Below are 18,994 nucleotides of genomic sequence, written 5' to 3' on the forward strand. Positions count from 1 at the left end.
CTCACCATCAGTCCCTTCCATCAGGAAGCTTAGACAAGCCTCTTAGCCTCATCCACCAGAGGCAGACGGAAGAAGCAAGAAGAACCACAGTCTCACAGCATGCGTGAGCACTAAGTTGCTTCAGTCATGTCCACCTCTGCAACCCTATGGATTGTAGACTGCCAGGCTCCTCTGTCCATGAAATTCTCCAGGCAAGAATACTGGAGTGGGTTGCCATGCTGTCCTCCAGGAGATCTTCCTGACTCAGGGATCAAAACCATGTCTCCTGCATTCAAGGCAGTCTCTTGCATTGCAGGCAGATTCTTTACCACTGAGCCATCCAGGAAGCCTCAATAGCAGCTAGAACCTAAACCACATCATGGAAAATTAACCAAGATGAGAAAGCAGAGGGTTTTGTCCCAGATAAAGGGACAAAATAAAACCCCAGAAAAATAACCATGTGGAGTGGAGATAGGCAACCTTCCAGAAAAAGAATTCAGAATAATGATAGTGAAGATGATCCAGGATCTCAGGAAAACAATGGAGAAGATGCAAGAAATATTTACCAAAGACCTGGAAGCCCTAAAGAATAAACAAACCGATGAACAAAATACTATAAGGAATAGGTAGCAGAGTAACTTAGGCAGAAGAACAGATAAATGACCTGGAAGACAGAATGGTGGAAATCACCACCACAGAACAGAATATAGAAAAAAGAATGAATAAAAGTAAGACAGCCTAAGAGATCTCTGGGACAACATTAAATGCACCAACAGGAGGCCCAGAAGGAGTAGAGAGAGAGAAAGGACCCAAGAAAATATTTGAAGAAATAATAGGGAAAACTTTCCTAACATGGGAAAGGAAATAGTCAACCAAGTCCAGGAAGCACAGAGTCCCATGCAGGATAAACCCAATGAGGAACACACCAAGACATACAGTAATCAAAATGATGAAAATTAAAGACAAAGATAAAATATTAAAAGCAACAAGGGAAAAATGACAACATACAAGGAAACTCCTATAAGGTTGTCAGCTGATTTCTCAACAGAAACTCTACAAGCCAGAAGGGAATGGCGTGATACATTTAAAGTGATGAAAGGGAAGAACCTACAACCAAGAATACTCTACCTAGCAAGACTTTCATTCAGATTTGAGGGAGAAATAAAAAACTTTCTAGACAAGCAAAAGTTAAGAGAATTCAGTACCACAAAACCAGCTTTACAACAAATGCTAAAGGAACTTCTCTAGGGAGGAAATACAGGAGAAGGAAAAAACATACACAAAATAAACTGCAAACAATTAAAAAAATGACAATAGGATCATATGTGTGTGCATTGGTGTGAGTTGCTTCAGTTGTGTCTAACTCTTTGTGACCCTATGAACTGAACCCTGCCAGGCTCCTCTGTCCATGGGGTTCTCCAGGCAAGAATACTGGAATGGGTTGCCATATCCTCCTCCAGGCGATTTTCCCAAACCAGGGATCGAACTCGGGTCTGTTATGTCTACCTGCATTGGCAAGCAGGTTCTTTACCACTAGTGCCACCTGGGAAGCCCAGTAGGATCATGTGTGTGCTTAGTTGCTCAGTCATGTCTGACTCTTTGTGACCCCATGGACTGTGGTCCACCATGCTTCTCTATCAATGGGATTCTCCAGGCAAGAATACTGGAAGGGATTGCCATGCCCTCCTCCAGGGTATCTTCCCAACCCAGGGATAGAACCCAGGTCTCCTGCATTGCAGGTGAATTCTTTACCATCTGAGCTACTAGGGAAGCCCAGCAGGATCATATTCATCTATAATTACCTTAAATGTAAATGGATTAAATGCACCAACCAAAAGACATAGACTGGCTGGGCAGATGAGAACATGTGTGTGTATGCATTTCCACTTACCACATCACTCTAATTAACCCCTGAAATTGTATGTATTTATTTTATATTATTAGGTTAATCATGTTTCCATTATGGCCTGCGATTGTAATTATCTTTTATTTTTTGTCTGGTTATTGATTGTGAAAATTGATAAACATCTTTTACTATTGTGAAAAAAAATAATAGCAGGAGGAAACACTATTTGAAGGGCTTATACAAATAATGTGTTTCTTAGGTTAGGCCAATGTGAGTTAGAATAGATCCCCAGTCCCTGATTCATGATTTACTTACTTATCAGTTTTTTGGGGGTGAGGGGAAGAGAAAGGGAAAATAGATACTGAGAGGCAAATAGCAGTAACCATCTCACTGTCTCTCCCACTGTTGCTCTTCACCATCTTCCTATGGGATTTCTCAATGTTCCAAATTCTCCTCTAAACCCAGACCCTGAAGGGAATGGTCTTATGTAGGCCAAGTATTGCTAGTATTTTCTGCAAAAAAATTAGTCCTCTTAGTGTACAGAAATGATACCAGAGGACTAAAGTTTATTTTATTAAGTCACCATCATACTTAGTTCCTAGGAGTCTCGTTTTATTTACCTTCCTTAAATGGGCTTCTTTGCTGCATTATTTCTTCCTTCTGCATTTCCACGCTTCCTCACAAGATGGCGCTGACTGCCTTGTAGCAGATGGAGGCCCAGTTTTGTTTCCTTGGTGCTTCTGCCTCTAAGACTAACAGACTAAAGGTTAATAGCATGTGGTGTCCCCAGTTAACCCCCTGACTTTCTGGTGTTTGTTCTCAGTGTTAACCATGATATGAGAAAACTCTACCCATATTTCTCTATTTAGGCATGAATACCTTTAATTTTAGTTAATGAAAAGATTAAATCATGAAAAGGTATATCCTTATGAATATTTTACAGTGTTTTGGTTCCTTGAAATGTTTTAGCCATTTTCTTGGCAGATATTGTTTATGCAATTAGTATAGTGTTATAATGCATTCTAAATTTAGCCTTACTCAATGTGTAACTTCTCTTAATTCACATTTCTCGCAAACCCCTGTGATTGTGAAACTAGAAAGAAGAAGAATATATTTTAGTTGAAAGCTAATGGCATCCTGATCTAGCTTGTTTTCAGTCAATGTAACAAGGTAGCTCAATCTCCTTGTCAAACACCTAATCTGCAGGTTTTTGTTTTTTTTTTAAGTGTACAGGATTAATCAAGAGGCATTTCCTGGAGATGACTGGTCGTTGAGACAAATATCACAGAATGATTGGTCTCTGAGAGCCCAAGACTCACATTAACAATACACACAAGAGACTTGTGTAGAAAAACCACAATGCTGACTTACTCTTTCCATGATAGAAACACTCACGTTTGCTAGGTAGCACGTTCTCTCCCATGAAACAAATGTACATGGGATATCAGAGTATAATCGGAAGATACCAGGTGTGGATTGAGAGCAGCAGAGTAGGTTGGATGATCTTAATGGCAGCGCCATTAGATAGACTGGCGACATCACCTGGATTCTCCACAGAGCAGGCCAGGAGTCTCTCTCCTTAGGAGAGGTGCCTGCCTTTGCTTCTCTCAGTCTCCCTTTCCTGTAATTTCTTCATTGATTCCACACCCTCAGTAATCATGCAGTCCTCGTTAAACCACACCATGCACTGATGACTCTTGTGTTAGATATACGAAATAGGTGCAGTTATTTGTAGTTGGCTTCAGTTGGGAGCTGCATTCCACTGGAAAGTAGCCTCCCTCCACAGGCACAGCATGGAAGGTGCTCCCAGCATTTCGGCTTATGTCCCTCGGCCTGGGGCACAAGTGCTCCAAGTTCCTTAGTCCTTAGTGCCTTAGCAGCTTAGTCAGTTTTTCACAGTCCTTTGTGGCCAAAACCAATACCTGACAGGTTAAACAACTTAAGTCTATATGTCCTGACAAGTTAGTAGCTGTTTTAGAAAAATAGATACACAGTTGAAAGAAAAAGTCAGATTTAACTTTCAGTTTTAGAGAACCACAGTGATCTCAAACCTTGGAATCAATCTGAATATCACCACTTGAATTTCCTATTTCACACTGATTTTCATATTACACTTGCTTTTAACACCAGCAGCCACCAAATCCTCAGTTCTCCAAAGATGTAATGCCATTCAAAAGAATACTGCACAATTTATTGTTGAAATTTCAAACTACTGCAAGCTAGTAGCAAGCATGGCATCTGACAGATGCCAACTAATGCTGTTTTCCCCCTAAATTTAAAATACTCATGGCACTTTTGTGAGTTCACTGTGCATCCCTGTTTGGGAACCATGGGGCTGGAACATAGTCTTGTGGGTACATCTAGCTGCAAAGACATTGGGAAATAGAATCTATTTAATCTAGTGGCATCTGCTTTAATGAATAAAATATTTAAATACTTATTTTATGCTTTTGTTCTCACAGGGATGTCTTATATCTGTTTATGAGTTATTCAAGAGCAGCTGCCTTGCAAGAATGTGCTTAATAATGGGTGCTTAGTCACTCAGTCCTGTCCAACTCTTTGTGACCTCATGGACTGTAGCCTACCAGGCTCCTCTGTCCATGGGGATTCTCCAGGCAAGAATACTGGAGTGGGTTGCCATTCCCTTCTTCAGTGGATCTTCCCAACCCAGGCATTGAACCCTGGTCTCCTGAATTGCTGGCAGATTTTTTACCATCTGAGCCACCAGGGAAGCCTTGCCTTGCAAGAATATAACCATAATAAAGGTTACCATTTATGGAGCACTTATATATAATAAATAGTCTGCTAAAGTGCTTTTCATATATGTTCTCACTTAATCCTTACAATACCTTTTGAGGAAGGTATAGGTAATATTCCTATTACATAGATACATATTTGCATATAAAAGGAAACTTCTGTTTAAGTATCTTGCATAAAATCACATAGAAATTAAGTGGTAAAGCAGAACTTGAATAAAGTTGTCTGATTTTAGAGCCAACTTTCTCTCTCTTTCTCTTTTTTGATCACACTGCACAACATGTAGGATCTTAGTTCCCTGAACAGGGATCAAACCTGTGCCCCCTGCAGTAGAAGCATGGAATCCTAACCATTGGACTGCCAGGGAAATCTCTAGAGCCAACTCTTTTAACCACCATACACTTTTACATTTGATATTTGCTGAAGGAAAGTTATGGCCAACCTAGACAGCATATTAAAAAGGTCAACAAAGGTCCGTCTAGTCAAGGCTATGGTTTTTCCAGTAGTCATGTATGGATGTGAGAGTTGGACTATAAAGAAAGCTGAGCACTGAAGAATTGATGCTTTTGAACTGTTGTGTTGGGGAAGACTCTTGAGAGTCCCTTGGACTGCAAGGAGATCCAACCAGTCCATCCTAAAGAAGATCAGTCCTGGGTGTTCATTGGAAGGACTGATGTTGAAGCTGAAAGTCCAGTACTTTGGCCACCTTGTGTGAAGAGTTGACTCATTTGAAAAGACCCTGATGCTGGGAAAGATTGAAGGTGGGAGGGGAAGGGGACAACAGAGGATGAGATGATTGGATGGCATCAGTGGCTCAATGGACATGAGTTTGGGTAAATTCTGGGAGTTGGTGATGGACAGGGAAGCCTGGCGTGTTGCGGTTCATGGAGTCACAAAGAGTCGGACACAACTGAGCGACTGAACTGAACTGAACTACATAAATGAAGAGCAATATTATGTATTTGTGTTGGCATTATTTACTATTCCACCTATACTAAAATAAATCAGTGTTGTCTTTTATATAGTAACTATCTTCAAAGGATTAAAAAAATTGAATTCTCACAACACCCCTGAACAAGCTTGAAGAAGGGAGGCTTGTTCGAAATAATTCAGTGTCAACTTTCCTGCCTCCTGCTCTAAAATAATATAGACAAAAAAGGGGGAGACCGATGCACATCTCAAGTTGATATTAGCCTGAGTCCTTTACCTGCAGAGGTGTGACGTGAAAACATTTTGTTAACATCTTGGCTACCCATTTGTGTTGCAGGAGGCCAAGGGAAAGACGGTGCCCCCATCATCACTTTTCCAGAGTTTGTGGGGTTCAAGCACATCCCAGATGAAGACTTCCTGAATGTCATGACCTACCTAACTAGTGTCCCCAGGTGAGCTGAACACAGTGCACTGCTGCCTTCCTTGTCACTGTGTTTATCCTGAATTTCCCATGTGGTAGTACTGGGTTGGGATGGGATCTTCCATGAGCCCAGCTCACACTGCTGTGTTATGGCCAATTTCACTTATCCATCAGTCAAAACAAAGGATGTGGAAAGAGACTAGAAAACAAAGTTACATGAGCATCAGTTTTATTATGGTGTGCACATATGAAGTACTTAATAAACATTGGTAAGTGAATGAAACATTGATTGACTAGCTAATGCTGATTTTGTTCCTTCAGGTTCATTGCTCTAGATTAAGGTGATCCTGGTTTCCTGGGGCCTGTTGTCTAAGACACCTGGCTGCTGCTCAGGAGGCTCAAGCCAAGTTAGGAGTCACTTCATTTATTTCCCCTAAATAAGGAATTTAAGGGTAGATGTTATAACTATCATTGTCAGATGGAGAAAGTAAGTCACAGAGCAAGGAAACTGAAAGTCCAGAAATTAAAACTGTGCCTATAGCTGAGATCGAAACAGAGATATTTTGGGGCATCTGCTACTTCAACACTCTTGGGCCCAGGTCTCACATATTTATGCCACTAAGTCAATAAATAGCCAGGTCTCCTAGGGATGGAATGTGGGACAGAGTTCATATTTGTGACAAATATTTCACAGACAGAGGTGGAGCTGACTGTGGAGTCCAAACTCCCTGGGGCGCAGACTTAGCCCATAAAGGCCCGACCCTCCATGGGTGTGTGTCGCTTATGGTACTGTCTGTTACTTAAATGCTTTGTGGTTAGGAGTTTACACAACATCCAGGGGTGTGCTGTTTTGCTTGCTTTCCATCTGCCTCATATGATTTAGAGGTAAACTCTGTGATTGAAAGTCCACCTGGAGCCTGATCCCACCTGCAGAGATGAGGAAGTTAATTAGTTTGCTTTAACCAAACCCACTCTAAGATATTTTTTGTTTTGTTTTTTTACCCTTCTTTCTTCTTCAGAGAAAGCTATGGATTTATTTTTAGTGCATTTCTTCAAAGGTCAGTGCTTAAATTATATTTTACCTTATTCTTTATCTCTGATTCAAGAGTATTGTAGACATTATATAGACAGGAGAGGATTTGGACTTTGTTGGTTTGAGAGAAGGATGCTGTACATCTCTGGGCTTTGCTTACATGGTTCTCTCTGCAGGAACACTTCTGCCACCCTTCTGGGCCTGGCTGACTCTTGCAAAATCATCAGCCCTCAGTCTGAGCTCATTTCTTCAAGGAAACTTGCCTTGACCCCAATTCTGCTCTCACAGACTCTTTATTTCCACAGAGTCTATTTCCACAGTACCCCTTGTATAACACATGGTATATGGAAATTATTTCTGCTTCTCCTATTAGACTGTGAACTACTCAAGAATAGGGGCCAATGCTTCTTTTCTTTTTTTTCCTTCTAGCCCAGCACATGGTAGGTTCTCAAGAAGTAATGTTGGTGAAATTTCCTGTTCTGATCTGGTTCATTTCAATCAAAGGGTGTTTGTTATATGGGGAGAAGCAGGACACTGAGAGAGAGAGGGGAACCCCACTTCTCACTCCTGCCTTTTCCTCCCAAAGTTATAGGGAGTTGAACTTGGTCTCCCTCTTTGGCTCAGTTGCCTTCCAGAACATTGACCTATCAGTTTAGCAACTTCTGTGAGGAGCAGCATGCGAGAGGGTGAGCAGGGAGGTGGGTAACAGATAGAAGTGCCTCTTCCCCATTATCATTATATTGCTTTAAACTTACAATCTAATTGTACCGACTCAGTGGATGGAGTCATATGCTAAATTAAATGGGTCATTTTCATATTGTATTTGCAGCCTTTCCTGAGCCGCCACTCTGAGGACCAGACATTGAGTGCCACATGACCCAGTGTGGAGGGAAAGCATTAAGGGGTAGAAACCCTATCTCACAGGCAAAAAAAAGAAAAGAAAAGAAAAGAAAAATCAAGAGGCTACTGTTTAGGCCTAATTTACCTTTTCTGCTCTGTGCTCTTGTATAATTTCTTGTAAACTTGGTATTTTCCTTTCCTAGAATGCAGTTTGTCTCTTGAGAAAGAGTAGCTGACCAGTTATTCCCCTTTTCTTCTTCCTGGCATTTGGTCATACTAGCTACCGCCCCACCCCATGTTCCTTTCGACATAAAACAGAGACAATGAGTAAGGAGGCCTGAAAGGAGAATTTGACCTGAACTTTGTTTCCCAGTTGCCATTTCAGGTTCCAAAGAATGAAACCACTCTTGTTCCTTTTTATGATTCCTGTTATCACAGTTTGCATCTTCCTAAATGTTACAATGGTTACCAGACACCAGAACTTTTCCCAGGTTGCACAATGGTTTATAGGCAGGTGGCCTGACATACAACAAGGAGTGTATGCACAACTGATGCACTAGAAGAGGAGAAAGACAGGATGCTCAGGGCAGGAAAAGGAGAGCTCTGTGCCTGAAATTCATAAGGATCTCTCATTGTGGTCAGGTTGGGTGAGTGCTGAAAGGCTTCCCACAGCTCATTTTTTATCAGATCTTTGCTGAGTGCCATCAGTGTGTAGAGAGGTATGTTAGGTACCATAAAGGACCACAAGACCATACAACAATATCTTGAATCTCACATGACTCTGTTATGGTATTTTGTGAAATATGTGAAGAAAATGCTATAAGAGCTCAGAAAAGAAAAGAAGCACTTCAGATAGGAAAAAACAAGGAAAGCTTCAGGAGTGAAGTCACCTTGAAGGATGGATGAGATTTCCACATATAAATCAGAGGGACATTTCAGAGAGAGAGAACAAGATGGTGTTTAAGAACTTTGGACACAGCTCAAACCTGGATTGAAATCCAGATTCTATGATCGCTAGCTGTGTGATCTGGGGCAAGTGACTTGGCTTCTATTTTCAACCCCCCTGGATTTTGAAGTTTTAAATAGAGCTTGTTTAGGGAATTATAGACTATCGAGGTTATCCATAACAGGGTGAGGATCCTTTTCAGATAGTAGTGAGAAATGAGATCTGGATAGACAGTTAGGAACAGACTGGGCAAGGTGTTTTCCACCAAGTTAAGAAGTTTAGGCACAGTGAGCAAGACGGGGCCATTGGACATTCTGAGCAAGAAAAAATGGCAACCAGATGAACGTGGTGGTGGTGTGCAGGATGGGCCAGGAATGGAGGAAGGGAGGAAGGGAGACCAGTTAGGGGATTCTGCCCTGTTGTTGTTCATGTCTGATTCTTTGTGACCCCATGGACTGCAGCACGCTGGGCTGCTCTGTCCTTCACTGTCTCCTGGAGTTTGCTCAAACTCATGGTTATTGAGTTGGTAATGCCATCCAACCATCTCATCCTCTGTCACTCCCTTTTCCTCCTGCCTTCAATCTTTCCCAGCATCAGGGGCTTTTCTAATGAGTTGGCTGTTTGCATCAGGTGGCCAAAGTATTGGAGCTTCAGCTTCACCATTAGTCCTTCCAATGAATATTCAGGGTTGATTTCCTTTAGGACTGTCTGGTTTGACCATTTTGCTGTTCGAGGGACTCTCAAGAATCTTCTCTAGCACCACAGCTCAAAAGCATCAATTCTTTGGCACTCAGCCTTCTTTGTGGTCTAGCTCTCCCACCCATACATGACTACTGGACTAGGTGTAAAATGAAGAGGGGGTGAGCTGCCTGAGGGCAAGAGGACTAGACAGAAGGGGATGGATGGAAGGAACAGGCACTGGGGACTGGTGGAGGGGGGAAGGAGAGTGAGGAACCAGCCGTGATCCTTAGCTTTAGGAATTCTAGTTCACAGTCAGATACTTATGCTTTTACATGTCTAGGCACATGGAATTGAGGTCTCATTTTAAACATGCCTTTAGTGGCTACAGATTGTAGCTGAGTGGTTTGAAAAGGCATTAGTAAAATATTCTGAGGCACAGAAATGGCCAACTTTTTAAAAATTCCAAGTGTTTTTCTAAAAATCATATTTGTATAACTAAGCATACATTTTTATTACCCTGTTCCTCTATTTGGTTTTTCTGCTTTACTCAGTTATGTGCTCATTACTTGAGAGGGATTGGAGAAGTTACTTTTATTAGACAGAAACAAGAGCCATATTTCATAACTGTGAATTTTATGATTATTTACTATTTCTAAAGGTCTTTTTCTATAATGAATCTGTTGAGAAGCCTATTTAAGTTTGAAAAATTCTTCCATGTCCATTTTCCTCCCATAGAGTCTGATTAATAGTCTTTGAGAAGACTCATATCCTCTTTTATGATATGCTGTCTCATAGAATGCTATCTGACATTTCTACTTTGGGAGGAGGGGAGGAGGACAGCATTATTATTTGGCCTGTGAATTCTAAAGAGACTTGCTCCTTTGTATCAAAAGACTGAACGGGATTATAACAATCTCTCAGCTTTAAAAACCAGCCTTATCAGAGAAGTGAGTTTGATCTGGGCTTCGTACTATTATGAATGCAGTGGAAAAAGCCCCTGATTTTAAGTAGTTTTAAATACTATAACTAGGAAAAGTGCTGCTTTGATTGAGTAGCTAAGGCAAGATGTGTTGTTTCCTGGTCTGGCTGTGGAATTGCTCCCCCAAATCAGGAAAATGGAATCATTCATTTGACTTCTAGGATAGAGCTTCAGAGTGGGGAGTCTTATTGGGTTGTTGTCTTGTACAAGATGGATGAATTTGCTTCAGAACCCTCTGGAAGGATACCTTGAGAGGCCAGACCTTAGGCACACAAGTGAGGCTCAAAATTAGAGCACATCCCATAGACTTATTATGAATAAATGTTTGCTATTGACAAGTAAGTCTTATATGCTAGGAGTATTTGAATGCATTATATTAGAGGATAGGAAAAAAAATTAATATGCCAGATTCCTGTTCTTCTCTATGTAAGAACCAGGGAGTCCGGCATTTCTCCCTAGTAGAATGACTTAGTGTGTATAAGACATTTGTTCTTTTGTTTAGGTGATTGTTTTAGAATACTGTAGTATGTTCTGCCTTTTGGTCATCCTGTGAGGTAGGGGCTCAATTTCTCTTTCCTGATAATTCAGGTTTTTTTAGACATTCAAAACACAGCCTCTTTCTTGAATTTATAGGTTCTAATGGAGAAGGAAATGGCAACCCACTCCAGTACTCTTGCCTAGAAAATTCCATGGATGGAGGAGCCTGGTGGGCTACAGTCCATGGGGTTGCAAAGAGTTGGACACGACTGAGCAACTTCACTTCACTTCACTTCACTTCACTTCAATGATTGTAAATATCTGGAGTCTTTTCTTACTCAGTGGTATTATCGATTATAAAAAAGATAATTGCTCTAGCTCTGTGAAAAACGGCCTTGGTATTTTGATAGGGATTGTATTGAATCTGTAGATTGCCTTGGGTAGTTTGGTCACTGTCATGATACTAATTCTTTTAATCCATTAACTTGGTATATCTTTCCATTTGTTTGTATCGTCTTCAACTTCTTTCATCAGGGTCTTGTACCTGTTGATTTCACTACTATGCATTTACATCTTTCTTTACTCTCAGCCTTTAAGTTCTTCTACCTATATTCTACTTTTCATTACTAGAATTATAATGTATTTTACATATTACTATCAATGTTTTTCTCTGATTAAAGGTTGATCCTAAATAACAGAAATCAGTGGAATGCATTTATATATGTAATATGATTGGATCTCTGGAGTGAGAGATGTAATCCTAAGTCCTTAAACCTGTGTCACTCAAAGGAGAATGCTACAAATGTTATGGTAAAATAGGTTCTCTTTTCTCATACTCCATGGGTTGCTCAAAATCATGCCACAGTTTAATTTATTTCAGACTTGGACAATGACTTTTTATGTACCTTTTCCCCTAGCATTTTTAATTGCCTTTCTTTTTTTTTCTTGTTTATAGCATGGCATGTATCTTTACTTTATTATTAACATCTTATAGATTCTTTATCATAGAATTTGTCTAGTGCATACATTTTCTTCTTGGAGATATTCTTTTGAGCCTCTCTGAGCTATTCATAATATAGGCTAGTTGCTGTGTAAACCTGCTATAAGTTGTCAACCTGGGATTGTTTTTTTATCTCGGGAAGGTCATTCTTCATTTTGGGATTTCATGTTCATTTAAAAACTTTCAAGTTATTTCTTTTTTTAGAAAGTGTGTATGGTAAGTGAGTTTTACATCTTGAATGTCAGAAAATGGCTCATTTTGATCTCACAGCTGATTGGCAATCTATCTGAGCATGGAGTTTTTTTCTTTTTTTTTTGTAAAATAACATTGATCCATTGATTTTTAGCATTCAGTATTACTGATAACAAAGTTGATCCTTGTCACAGGATCTGACTGTCACCCCTTCATAAGTCAGCTGCTTGTCTCTCTGCATAAGAAGCTTTGGGGCTTTTTTCTTTATGTTTTGCAGGTTTGAAATTTCAAAGATTTTCTTTCATACTGCTGTGTCTTTGAATGGAATTTTCAAGTCTCTCTTAGGCTTAGAATTTTTTTCCTGTTATCTCTGCTTATTTCTTTCCTACAACTCTGCTTCTGAAACTCAAATTAGAGGGACAATGCATCTTCTGAGTTTCTCTTCTGTGTCTTTAATTTTTCTTTTGTATTTTTCATCTCTTTATCACTTTACATTTTAATATATGTATATATTCTATATATATATATAAGTATGTGAAAAGTAAAAGTCGCTCAGTTGTGTCCGACTCTTTGCGACTCCATGGACTGTAACCCACCAGGCTCCTCTGTCCGTGGAATTCTCCAGGCAGGAATACTGGAATAGGTTACCATTTCCTTCTCCAGGGGCTCTTTCCAACCCAGGATTCAAACCCACCTCTCCTGCATTGGCAGGCAGATTTTTTACCACTGAGCCACCTGGAAGCCCTAAGAAGAGTTAAGTATGTTTAATATTTGCTAGGATTAATTCCCCCTGCCTTACTGGGTCCTTAAGCTTTATTTACTTTTTTCATGTTTTTCTACTGTTCTTTCTTGTTTTCTATCTATTTGTATACCTCCATTTTTAGAAAAAGAAAAAAGAAAGGAAATTCTTTGGCCTTTTCCTTGAGACTATCAACTTTATAAATTTACTCAGGAACAAGTCACATATTTATGGTGTTAAAATCATCCTATCAAGAAGAAGAAAAGTCTTTCTTTTTGTTAAAGTCCACTTTTGTGTCTTTTGGCAGTGTTTGAAATTTTCCTGACATAGTTTTTATATTAAGTTTATTCCTAATTATTTTATGTTTGTTGCTAGTAGCTCTACTATTAACTGGTCATTTTATTTTGCTATTGAATTAGGTATAGGTATCAATGTCATATTTGCTTCATAAATGGCATTTTGAAGTTCTCTTTCAGTTTTTAGGCTCAGAAACTATTCTTGTGGGATTAGGACTTTATAGCCATTGACGATTTGAATTCCCCTATGAAATTCCCCTGTGAATTTGGGCCTTGATAACTGTCTCTGTTTCCTCTATGGACTTGAGTTTGTTTAAACTTTATATTTTTAATGAGGTCAATTTTGGTAAACTGTATTTTCCCAGGAAATAACCTATTTTTGTCTTGGTTTTCAAGTTTATCTAAATAGAGGTATGCAAAGTAATTTCTAAAACAAATTTTCTTGGGTTTCAGTGCTTATTTTTCTATTTGCTATTTCTTAGTGTGTATACCTGTGCTTTGTCCATTTCCCCCTCCTTGATTAAGTAAGCTAGTGTCTTAGTTTGTTAATTAAAAAAAATGGGATTCTGATTTTTTAATCAGATCTGTTGGCTTTTCTGTCTTCTACTTTATTCATTCTGCTTTATCTTTAATATTTTCTTCCTTGTGATTTCTTCTGGCTTGCTTTATTTTTTTTCATTTGAATTGAAAACAACCCCCAGAGTTCATAGTTTATATTAGGATTCAGTCTTGGTTTTATACATACTTAGGATTTGGACAAATACATGATGACCTATTGAAAAAGGAAACGGCAACCCATTCCAGTACTCTTGCCTGGAGAATCCCATGGACAGAGGAGTCTGGTGGGCTACAATCCATGGGGTCACAAAGAGTCGGACACGACTGAGCAACTAACACACACACACACACACACAATGACCTATATCCACCATTATCGCGTCATACAGATTGGTTTCACTGATCTAAAAGCCCTCTGTGCTACACCTATTATTCATCTGTCCTATACTCCCACCCCTCAACCCCTAGCAACTATTTAATTTTACCATCTCCATAGTTTTGCATTGTGCAGAACGTTATATAGTTGTAATCATACAATATGTAACCTTTTCAGATTGGCTTTTTTCCTTTTGTAATATGCATTTGTTTCCTTCATGTCTTCCCATGACTTGATAGCTCATTTATTTTGAATAATAGTTTACTGTCTGGATATACTACAATTTATCCATTCACCTTCTGAAGGATATCTTGTTTCCTTCCAAGTTTGGACAATTATGAATAAAGCTTCTATTAATGGGCTTCCCTGGTGGCTCAGATGGTAGGCCTATGGACTGAGGAAATGGACAAAGCACAGGTATACAAACTAAGAAATAGAAAACAGAAAAATAAGCACTGAAACCCAAGAAAATTTAAGTTTTAGAAATTACTTTGCATACCTCTATTTAGATAAACTTGAAAACCAAGATAAAAATAGGTTATTTCCTGGGAAAATACAGTTTACCAAAATTGACCTCATTAAAAATATAAAGTTTAAACAGACTAAAGTCCATAGAGGAAACAGAAACAGAGACTAGCTTACTGCCTGCAATATGGGAGACCTGGGTTCGATCCCTGGATTGGGAAGATCCCTGGAGATGGAAATGGCAACCCACTCCAGTACTCTTGCCTGGAAAATTCCATGGACAGAGGAGCCTGGTAGGCTATAGCCCATGGGGTCACAAAGAGTCAGACACAACTGATTGACCTCACTTTCTTTCTTTTCTATTAATGTAAACATCCATGTATGAGTTATTATGTGGACATAGTGTTCAACTCACTTAGGTAAATACCATGTAGTTACACGTGCTGAATCACATGATATGAGTATGCTTAGTTTTGTAAGAAACTGCCAGACTGTATTTCAAAGTGGCTGTACCATTTTGAATACCCACCAGAAATGAGTAAGAGTTCACAATGTGAGGATGTGAGTATTCCTCCACATCCTTGCCAAAATTTAGTATTGTCAGTGTTTAGGATTTTGGCCGTTATAATGGATGTATAGTGGAATGTTATTGTTTTAATTTGCAGTTTCCTAATGAAACTTTCCAAACATCTTTTCATATGCTCATTTTCCATCTGCATATATTCTTTTGTTCAATATCTGTTTTGGTTTTTTGCCCAGTTTTTAATTGGGTTGTTTGTTTTCTTATTGTATAATGGTTCTTTATCAGATATATCTTTTGTAAATATTTTCTTCCAGTTTGTGGCCTGTCTTCTTATTCTCTTAAAGCTAAAAAGTTTTGATTCATATTTTCCCCCCTTTATATTAGCTTTTTATATAGGAATGTTGCTTGCATCTTTGCAATTAATAAACAAGTTTGGTGGTTTAGGGTAGTTTATAAGATTCCTAGTTAAGAACACCATGTTATATATAGTTTCTAAATATAGTTTCTTTTATTAATAAACTTAAAACACTTTTTTTGTTAAGGAAAAGTGTGTGTATCCTAAATTTATTTTTTTGTCATGTAGGATGCTAAATTTTACCTCTTGCTTCTTTTTGCCTTTATCACAGTCACCACCTCTCTTTTCATTTCTTTTTCTCTCCCAGAGCTTTGTCTTTCCAACCCTGTTTCTTTGAGTCCTTCTCTAGTCCGTGCCCTGGACTCTAGTCCTGTACCAGGACTCTGTTTTCAGTATTTTTGCACTTAGGGTGTACTTTTCTGGAAAAATTTTTTATTTCAATTACCTCTTCTCTTGACTCTCCGTATGTGTTAATCAGAGTTCCTCAAAGAAATAGAACAAAGGATATCTGCATACATATTATGGTTAATTTAGTGTGTTAACTTGACTGGGCTAAGGGATGCCCATTCAGCTGGCAAAAAATTATTTTCAGATGTGTCTATGAGGATATTTCTATAAGAGATTAACATTTGAATTTATAACATGAGTAGAGTAGATTGCCCTCCCAGTGTGAGTGGGCATCACCCAGTCCATTCAGTGCCTGAACAGAACAAAAAGGCAAAGTAAGGATGAATTCTGTCTCTACTTGAGCTTGGACATCATCTTCTCTTGTCCCTGGACATCAGTGCTCCTGGATTTTGTGCTTTCAGACTCAGATCAGGCTTTAAATCATCAGCTCCGGCTTTAAATCATCAGCTCCTCCATTCCATGGCCTTGGACTTGGATTGAGTTATACCACCAGTGTTTCTGGTTCTTTAGCTTGCAGATGACAGATCAAGGAACTTTTTGGTCACTATAACTACCTGAGCCAATTCTGTAATAAATTTCTTTATAAATATATATGTGTGTGTGTGTGTATATATATATATATATACTATATATATATTATTGGTTACATTTCTCTAGGAACCCTGATATGTAGATGTAGGTATTTATTATAAGGCACTGGCTTATACAATTATGGAGGCTCAGAAGGAGACCCAAGAAGGCCAGTGGTATAGTTTGAAGGCCTAAAAATCAGAGAGCCAGTTTTGTAGATTCTAGTCTGAGCTTGAAGGCCTGAGAGTCAGAATCACTGAAGGCAGAAGATCAGTGTCCCAGCTCAACAGTCAGATTGAGAGAGAGCATGAATCCTATCGTCCTTCAAATTTTTGTTCTATTCAGGTCCTCAGTGGGTTGAATGATGCCCACCCATGTTGGGGAGGGTATTTTGGACAAACCAGGATGGTTGATTACTCTACATTTGACTCAGTCTTATGGCAATGTAGTAAATTTCAGTTAGCTAAATATTTTCTATACCTAGGGATAGTGGAGGAGAGAAGAGCCTGGGGTGTTTCTGCTTCAGTCCATGAAGTCGCAAAGAGCTGGACACAACTTAGCAAATGAATAATAAATACCAAACTTACTGAAAAAGGCAATAGAAAATAAATTAATATTAGAGCTTAATTAGGAAACTATGTGCTATATCAACCACAAAACTGATCTGGTATTTTGGGGTCAGAATGCATTTACCTCAGTCTCTTACACTCATGTATTGGGTTGGCCAAAGAGTTCTTTTGGGCTTCTGTAAGATGTTAGGGAAACACCCAAATGAACTTTTTGGTCAACCCAATATTATACTTAATCATATGCACAATTTTGACACATCAAAAATTCAATTATATTTTTTACAGAAGAATTACTAAGACTAGAAATGAAGGAATATAGTATCAAAATATTTTCTATACCAAGAAAATATTTTGTGACTTGAGTGTTGCTCTTGAATTCAGAAAATTTGAATCTTAACTCTGCATATAATGTATGACTTTGGATAAGTTATTATAATTTTAACCATCTTGAGGATTAGTTTCCTCATTTATAAAGTGGAAATATTATCATCAACCTGACTGTGAGGGTGGTTGTGAGGATTATATTAAATAGTATTTATGCAGCTAACTAAGATCATAGGATCTTAGTGTTAACAAGAACAATAGGGATTAAAACAGCCAAGTGTTACCTAAAGAAATACATGGTCTAGAAACCCCATTTCTTGTGCATTTGGTTTAGTTGAGGTTTTGATTCTTTTGTTGAACCAGATGGAGTAGAAAAATAATCCCTTCAGTAGCTGATACAATTTTCATGTTGTTTAGAATGTATTCTTTATGCGAGGGAGTATATTCAAAACTATTGTCATGATTCATTAACTCTTATTTCTGAACTATGGCCTGTACACAATTGTGTCAGAAGATACTGTTCTTTATCTTCCCAGCAGATCCCACCCTCTTTACACAAGATGCTCTGGTCTTGGGCTTTGGTGTGCAGGGAACTGAGGAGCATTTACCCTCAACCGGCTGGGGAAGCCACGGGGAGGGTAGGCGGGGAGCTGTTTATTTTATAGATCAAAGAACATCCTGTGTTTATGCCCACCCATATATTTACTGAGCCTCTCCCAGTTCCACCTCACTTAAAGAAGTGGTTGAAGCTCCACTTCAACCCTTGGAGCATTAAATTGAATACTTTTTTATTTTAAAGGAAAAAGAAAAGACATAGGAAACACTAGTAACAGCAAAATATACAAAATAAAACTGCCAGAAGATATAAGCAGATTTGTTATAAGAAAAAACTGAAGGGGCGCCATGGGATGGGGTTAAGAGCATAAGCACTGCTCTCAGAGAGCTCTGACTTTGAAATCCAGTTTTGCTGGTGTGATGTCAGGCAAGTTATTTTATTTCTATCAGCCTTTGTTTCCTCATCTGTAAAATGGAGATAATAATATCTATTTCATAAGATGAAGTGAGATAAAACATAAAGATGCCTGACAACTGATAGGAATTCAAGATACACGTAGCTGTTATTGTTTAAGATTATTGTTGTTATTAATGTTATTAATTTGTTAATAACAAATTATTGTTATTTGTTTTTGCTGTACTACAGAATGGTTTTAGTCATTGTTGTATGCCCTTTGATCAGTGCCTGATACCTATTGTGCACTTGCTACGTTTGGTCTTTTTTTAAAAGTTATATAATATTTTTCCTTTTTCACAACTTGAATTTATTTAATTCCTTGGGTTTTTAAGCTAAGTTATAATTTGTATAAAGTATACATATGTCAACTGTATAGCTTGATGAATACATACCTGTCTATATACTATGTAACAACTGGGAAGGTTTCCTCCTGAAAAGAAGGTTTCTTTTCTATCAATATCTGCATTCCTACCCCTTTCTCTTCCCCAAGTTGACTAGGAAATTTAAAAAATATTTGGAAGCCAAGAAACCACCTCTAAACAATCCATAAACTAAAGAAGAAATCATAAAGGAAACTAGAAAGCATTTTTAACTGAACAATAATGAAAAGAGTATATCAACATTTATGTGATGTAGCTAAAGCAGTGTTTCAGTTCAGTTCAGTCGCTCAGTTGTGTCCGACTCTTTGTGATCCCATGGACTGCATCATGCCAGGCTT

The 18,994-nt window shown here is 38.6% G+C and overlaps 1 protein-coding gene across 4 annotated transcripts in view; it reads left to right on the forward strand.

The window, feature by feature from the left end:
- MCF2L2 (MCF.2 cell line derived transforming sequence-like 2) overlaps nt 1–18,994 on the forward strand; it is a 259,475-nt gene that overhangs the window by 65,483 nt on the left and 174,998 nt on the right. For 3 of the 4 annotated variants that reach the window (XM_061414608.1, XM_061414617.1, XM_061414625.1), the window contains exon 3: nt 5,850–5,964. In XM_061414608.1, the coding sequence (XP_061270592.1) occupies nt 5,850–5,964 (115 nt within the window). Of the gene's footprint in view, nt 1–5,849; nt 5,965–18,994 lie in introns of those variants that run through there. The other variant, XM_061414634.1, reaches the window with a different exon arrangement.

Source organism: Bos javanicus, chromosome 1 (genome assembly GCF_032452875.1).
Source record: "Bos javanicus breed banteng chromosome 1, ARS-OSU_banteng_1.0, whole genome shotgun sequence".
NCBI lineage: Eukaryota > Metazoa > Chordata > Mammalia > Artiodactyla > Bovidae > Bos > Bos javanicus.